This window comes from the organism of the source record quoted next, unplaced genomic scaffold (genome assembly GCF_019419815.1).
Source record: "Pyrus x bretschneideri cultivar Hongxiangsu unplaced genomic scaffold, Pyrus_bretschneideri_v1 Contig5, whole genome shotgun sequence".
NCBI lineage: Eukaryota > Viridiplantae > Streptophyta > Magnoliopsida > Rosales > Rosaceae > Pyrus > Pyrus x bretschneideri.
The window spans coordinates 2,560,693-2,567,327 of record NW_025999787.1 but is presented as its reverse complement, the minus strand read 5'-3'; the positions used below and the strand labels follow the sequence as shown (position 1 = coordinate 2,567,327).

General features: G+C 37.0%; 2 protein-coding genes across 3 annotated transcripts; both read right to left on the bottom strand.

Moving 5' to 3' along the window:
* Window positions 1–3,784: 3,784 nt before the first annotated feature.
* Window positions 3,785–4,927, bottom strand: LOC108867757. 2 transcript variants are annotated; one of them, XM_018649290.2, is made up of 2 exons: window positions 4,188–4,927; window positions 3,785–4,075 (listed from the first exon to the last, which is right to left on the bottom strand). In XM_018649290.2, exons 1-2 carry the CDS (start codon window positions 4,897–4,899, stop codon window positions 3,978–3,980), a joined length of 810 nt encoding a protein of 269 aa, XP_018504806.2. In that variant the 5' UTR covers window positions 4,900–4,927; the 3' UTR covers window positions 3,785–3,977. The 2 variants fall into 2 exon arrangements, with proteins under 2 accessions (XP_018504806.2, XP_018504807.2); XM_018649291.2 differs by having other exon boundaries at window positions 4,214–4,927.
* An 820-nt stretch (window positions 4,928–5,747) lies between these two features.
* Window positions 5,748–6,635, bottom strand: LOC103954762 (stress-response A/B barrel domain-containing protein At5g22580). The gene is made up of 2 exons (XM_009366585.3): window positions 6,475–6,635; window positions 5,748–6,213 (listed from the first exon to the last, which is right to left on the bottom strand). Exons 1-2 carry the CDS (start codon window positions 6,591–6,593, stop codon window positions 5,970–5,972), a joined length of 363 nt encoding a protein of 120 aa, XP_009364860.3. The 5' UTR covers window positions 6,594–6,635; the 3' UTR covers window positions 5,748–5,969.

Sequence of the window (6,635 nt, the reverse complement as noted above, 5' to 3'; positions counted from 1 at the left end):
AAAATGCCATCTCTCATGCTTTTGGTAATCTGCGTAGTGGGACAAATGTAGAGGATGAGGTAACAATATTTTTATTTATTTATATGCATTCCACCCACATCAATATTTTAATTTATTTAATTTCTTATGTAATTTCTATGTAATATGCATTCCACGCCCATCAATATTGTAATTTATTTATTTGTGTTACACCCACATCAATATTTTAATTTATTTAATTTCTTATGTAATTTATATGCATTCCATGTCCATCAATATTTTAATTTATTTATTTGTGTTACACCCGTATTTTTTAATACTATCTTATCCCACATTTTTATAGACACTACAAGCACAAGCATTCTACAATGCAAAGAACCATAACAAATCATTCAACAAATGGGAATGTTGGCAAATTGTCAAAGATTGCCCTAGATACAAAATTGTGGCAACCGGTCCAGAAGTTGTCATGCACGGTATGGATCTACACAGTTCGCCAGAAGCAGACACAACCGAACGAGAAGCCAACACATTTGAAGACACGGAAGGGACACCTGAACAAGTGCCAGAGACCCAACCAACTCGTCAGTCTCTCAGGCCTCAAGGTAAAAAGGCATCAAAGAAAAAAGGTAGTTCTTCCAAAAATGACTACACTAAATATATGGAGGAACTTACTCATCAAGGTGAACTGAACATGGCATGGGAAAAGGTTAGAGATGAGGAAAAAGTTACTGCTATGGCAGCAATAATAGCAGCTACTAAGGCTCATGATGCGGCGGCTGAGAGACAAAGAGAAATAGTTAATCGAGAGAACGAGATGATTAGAGAAGCACTTCATCGAGAGAATGAGATGCTTAGAGAAGAAAGGATGGCTCAAACAGATCGTGACACTATGAACAAGTCTCTAGTAGGACTGTCTCTGAATTCAAAATATTTTTGAACATCAGAAAAAAGAGATGTCGTGCGAAGGAGGCATGCAAGAGATGCCGAAACAAGTCAAGGGGGTTCCAGCTACAAAAATCCTAGCAACCAAGATCCTAGCACCACATATCCTAACTCCACAGACTTTGTATAATTTCGCATTTATTTGTACTACTTTATGTAATTTCTTATGTAATTTCTTATTTATTTTTAGAACTTTATTTAATTTCTTATGTAATTTCTTATTTACTTCTAGAACTTTATTTAATTTCTTATGTAATTTCTTATTTATTTTTAGAACTTTATTTAATTTCTTATGTAATTTCTTATTTACTTTTACAACTTTATTTAATTTCGTATGTAATTTCTTATTTATTTTTAGAACTTTATTTAATTTCTTATGTAATTTCTTATTTACTTTTACAACTTTATTTAATTTCTTATGTAATTTCTTATTTATTTTTAGAACTTTATTTAAAATTACACCAAATAACATTACATAACCTCACCATTTAAACTTAAAAAAAAAAAACACAATAAAAAAAAAAAACACACCAAATAACATTACAATACACTTTATTCTTCAACCACAAGCCTTATTTTAATTATCTTCGCCTTCGTGCAATCTCCACTGATGGTCAATCAAGTCATTCTGGAGGGTTATGTACCAGTATGGCTCTTGCAATGAAGTGTACCGTTGAACGATTAATTCATTGTAACGTCCATCCCGTTCCAACTGCTCGTGTTGCACAGGATCTTCGGTCTAGTCATGAGCATAGTAGATTTGTGTTCTTGAGTTGTTCATCGGATCCGGCTCGTATTCATCGACGGCATCATAATCATACTCGTCTTCAACAATCATGTTGTGGAGAATAATACACGTCATCATGATGGATCGAAGAGCCTCGACATCAAACATTCTAGCTGCAGCCCTAACAATGGCCCAACGAGCTTGCAGGATACCAAACCAACGCTCAACATCCTTCCTACACCCTTCTTGACACTTTGCGAAGTGTTTCTCTTTTTCACTCTGCGGATGTGGCACTGTTTTGACAAATGTAGACCACCTTGGGTAAATACCATATGCAAGGTAGTATGGTCCCTCGTATTTATTACCATTAACCCAATATGTGCATCTCGGCCCATTTCCTTGTAGCAGTTCGTTTGTCAAACACTGGAGATTGGGCAAGGACATTTAGGTCATTCTGAGCTCCTAGAACACCAAAAAAAGCATGCCAAATCCATGTATCAAAAGAAGCCACCGCTTCCAAAATGATGCTTTTGGCTCCTTTTCTGTCGCCATAAGCTCCTTGCCACGCACTTGGACAGTTTTTCCATGTCCAGTGCATGCAGTCGATGCTTCCAATCATGCCAGGGAAGCCTCGCATCTCAACCTTCCTCAGAAGCCTTCGCATGTCCCTTTGCGTGGGTTGCCGAAGGTGCTCATTGGTGTAGAGGGCTTCAATTGCAGAGCAAAACAACATCAGGGACTCCAAAACTGTTGTTTTTCCCATCCTTGCGATCTCATCCACTTGATCTGCAAATGCTCCATATGCAAGCATTCGCAAGGCAGCTGTAATTTTTTGCTCAGGAAGAAGACCTAGAACATGAAAAGCATCATCTTTTTGCACAAAATATGGATCATGATTGTAAACATCACTCATGATTTTATCGAACAAACTTCGTTGCATTCTAAAACGACGTCTAAAAACATGATCAGGGAAAACGCTGTTGGGAATAAAATAATCTTCCAAGAGATCTTTACCTCGTCTTTCCCTTCTTCTATCGATGTTTGCCTCACGTCTGGGTTTGGCTATCTGACCCATAGCTTCCATGATACGGCGGGAATGTGAGGCCCTCCGCCTTCTATAGTGATCATCCTCATCCTCCTCCATTGCGAAGGCCTCATCTCCACCTCCACCTTGGTCAAGATTGACCAATTCTTCTTGTTGTGCCAACAACCTTTTCTGCTGCTCTTGCAGCTGTTTATACGCTCTCCTTGAAGAAGACATTGTAATAACTCAAGATTTGAAAACGATAAAGAACAATTCTAAGCTAAAAAAAAGGATTGAGTTTAGTGTGAGGATGGATGTAGGGATGTAGGGTTTATATGGACAAAAAAAGAGAAGATGAGGTTCTGGACAATGCCACGTGGCACTACGTGATTGGTTGAAAATCTTATCGAAATCTTGGCTAAATTATTGTAAATAGGAAGTGACACGTGGTGTGTCGGGATTGGTTGAAAATCTTATCAGAAATCTATCTACAAAATAGTACGTTCGGATAATGACACGTGGCGTGACAAGATTGGTTAAAAATCTTATCGAAATCTTGCCTAAATTATTATAAACAGGAAGTGACACGTGGGTTGTCGGGATTGGTTGAAAATCTTAGTGGAAATCTATTCAAAAAATAGTACATTTAGATAATGACACGTGGCGTGACGAGATTGGTTAAAAATCCTATCCGAAATTAAAACTATTTTTTTATTTATTATTTTATAAAAAAATTATTTAATATTTTAAATGGACTGGGTGCCAGCGCATTTTGTAGGGGTGGAGATCGTTTGTGCCAGCGCATTTTTAGACTGGGTGCCAGCACATTTTTTTTGGAATGGAGATGCTTTGGCCTATTACTGTTCATTAGGGTCTATTACTGTTCACTGAAGTGGATAAGTGGGTTGGGTGCTGACGCAAAGTTTTTAGGAGTGGAGTTGCTTTTACAGTAATCATGAAGGATGCAATACTTGTACCTCAACTTATAGTTCCTTTACAAAAGAAGTAGCTAGTGGAAGTGGGAATTGAACAGCCTTCCTTGTACAAATATATCATGTATCCTACATCTGGTTGTTTCAAATACAATTGATTTAATGATTTCCAGTTTATGTGGCAAACTTTTCACATCCAAATCCTTTCATTCAAATTGTTCCATCCAAATGGAGCCTTCGAATCTTTACGGGACAGACGGATGAAGAGAAATGGGAACAACAACCAAAATTTGCTTTTGATTTCTTTTTTACGGATACAAAGTAAAGGAAAAAAAAAAAGACCAATACATAGGGACTCAACTTTCTTGCTTCAGTGATCCAAAACCATCACTACTACTAGAGTAAGCAAAGAGAAGAGGATATTACCAGAACTGGTGATGGATCCACCCTTTGAAATCACTTTGTTTTCTGCAAATTAAAATCATTAGAAACACCACGTTAATAATACTAGTTTTTAAATGGTTGATGAATCTAATTAATATATATCTTCAATTCACACTTTATGAAGCTAGGCACTTACTGCACTCTTTTGGGTGGCATATGCACCTCAACCCAGCACCACAATTTCCATTAGGCTTTTGACACTCGTCGCAGATATTAGGAACGTGGTCAGGGATGTCGAAAGACATCCTTGTCTTCAACCCATATCCTTCATTGTTTCCATGTGAAGGTGTTTCATACACACTGCTGTAACATGAGCAATTCAGATCTCTTGGATGAAAACCCATGTCTAGCTTTGTGAGATCATGAACTAGTAAGCAAGAGGACAAGGTAAGCCCATCAAGTTTGGGTTCTTGAATCTTTGAAGAAGCTCCACATGCATGCAGGCGGGTGACATTTTGAAAATGTGCTGATGGAGCAAGGTTTTTGTTTGAGCAGTTGTAGAGTAAAAGTGAGTTGGACTGTCTGGGAGAACGAAAACTTGGGGATCGAAGTTTAGGATGGGCATATTGTAGTGGAGATGAACAAGAAGGGTTGGAGATGATCAGACTTTTACATCTGTAGTTAGTGTAGGAAATTGGGAACAGGTTAATAGAGGTTCTATCACTATGGTATAGTTTTTGAGATTTGCATACAAAAATGCGGTTTAGCGGAGAAAAGGCAGTTGAATTTGGTTTCGAAAAAGGTGTTTGAGTGTTGAGTTTGTCACAAATGATTGTTGAAGTTGTTAACCAGAAATGGAGAACTAGAAGGGCAGGATGCAGGAGGCAGATTTTCTTGAATGTCTGCATATCCAAATGCACTGCACTGTTAGGTTGTTTTCAACTTTTCAATAGAGTTATAAGGAAGCAAAGAAGATGAAGATAATAGAAAATCTACTTTGCAATCTTTTGAGGAATATTACTTTGTGATTTCAAATTTTCTTGTGGACTTTTGGGAGGAATGTGTATTTAGTTTTGCAATTGCAATCCCACTTTTCCGTGGCCCAATGGAATGTGACACTTCTCCATCCTTTAGATTCTGCTGCCTGATTTCCTGCTTTTCCACCCACTACTGTTGGCGATGGTATGCTTTTTGATGGATCATCAGATCTCTCTATGTTTGGTCGCTGTTTTGTTTAACGTTAAAACATGACTTTTTACTGAATACTGTAATTAATCACACACGTTTGATCATGGGAAATTACAAGTTACGATTTGTAGATGGTTATACGTATTTGAAGTTTACCTTAAGATTTTATAATAAAATGGCACTCTGATGAGTTCTGAGTAGGGTTTTTCTTTTGGCCATTATTTTCCTCAATATCTTTCCAATTTTTGAATCTTTAATTTTCTGTTTCTCGCAGACAAGTTGTTTACATGGGACCCTGAAGCATTGCTAGTAATTCCCTTTCTTGAGCCACGACAACTAAAGCCAACAAAGTCAAAAGTACATATACCATCTTTTGCTTTTTGATAGACTAAATTTTAAGTTCAAGTACATATATGTTTGTGCTTATCTCTTTTCTTAAGATGCTTATCTCCTTTTTTACATGAAATGTAATGTGAGAAGAAAGATAAACATATACATTCGATTTTAGATCAATTTATCTTTTTTTTAGAACGACGTCAAGTGTAAAAATTAACAAAATCCCTTCAGCTAAGCTACATGTGCTTTCATGAATCCTCAAGAGAGGCAAAATGACCATAACGTAGTTTCACACAAGTTGAAATTACATTAAAAACCATTGACATCGCCATAATTAAACAGAATCCATAATTTTAATAGAAAAAAGAACTAAAAACTACACACACACACAAGCAGAAGCAGCATACTTCATCATATTCCGTTCTATTGGGTACAAAGTTTTGCAATTTTTAAGTTACTTCTGATCATTCAGGGTAGCTGGTGGTTCCTCCGCCGGTGCCTTGGGTGGTGGCTTGACGAGAGTAGCCGGGAAATCAAGCAGCACAATCTTTTCTAGAACTGTTGAAAATGTTGCTGAAAATTCTTGATGTTTAGGGTGGCCAACAAACACAGTATAATCTTCCTTCTTATCGAATGTCGTCAAGATGGCATGGGTAAACCCTTGCCTAAGCATCTCTGGGCTTTCCAAGTCCTGTCCCCTAAGAGAAAGAATAAAGCACACCGGCGAGGATCGAACATATGTTCGCGATCAGTAACATTGTTTTGTTAAGTGACTTTTAATGATCTTATTTTACAGTCATAAAGCATCATATAATTTATTGTTTTGATTTCAAATGGGGTGCCCATGGGTAAAAAACTGTTTTGCTTTTAGTTTATGTGTAGGAATGTCCACTTACAGTCTGACAACATAAACGTTTTAAATATCAAATATTTAACAAGAAAAGTAGAGAATTAATTACCATTCAAATGATTTAACAGCATCAATCTCAGCAACCATTTTCTCCAGATCTTTCAAAATGTCCTCCACCACCACATCTTCCTTGAACTTAACAATCACCAAATGCTTGAACTCCCCCATAATGTTTTTTGCTAGTTCTACTGCACATGAAGCTGAAAAATG

Bases quoted from the DNA above. Each gene is read 5' to 3' on its own strand.
- LOC108867757 (XM_018649290.2), bottom strand. From the start codon at position 4,899: ATGCAGACATTCAAGAAAATCTGCCTCCTGCATCCTGCCCTTCTAGTT. The intron at 4,076-4,187 runs GTAAGTGCCTAG...TTTAATTTGCAG, and splicing joins ATGCCACCCAAAAGAGTGCA to AAAACAAAGTGATTTCAAAG.
- LOC103954762 (XM_009366585.3), bottom strand. From the start codon at position 6,593: ATGGGGGAGTTCAAGCATTTGGTGATTGTTAAGTTCAAGGAAGATGTG. The intron at 6,214-6,474 runs GTAATTAATTCT...TCTTTCTCTTAG, and splicing joins GCTGTTAAATCATTTGAATG to GGGACAGGACTTGGAAAGCC.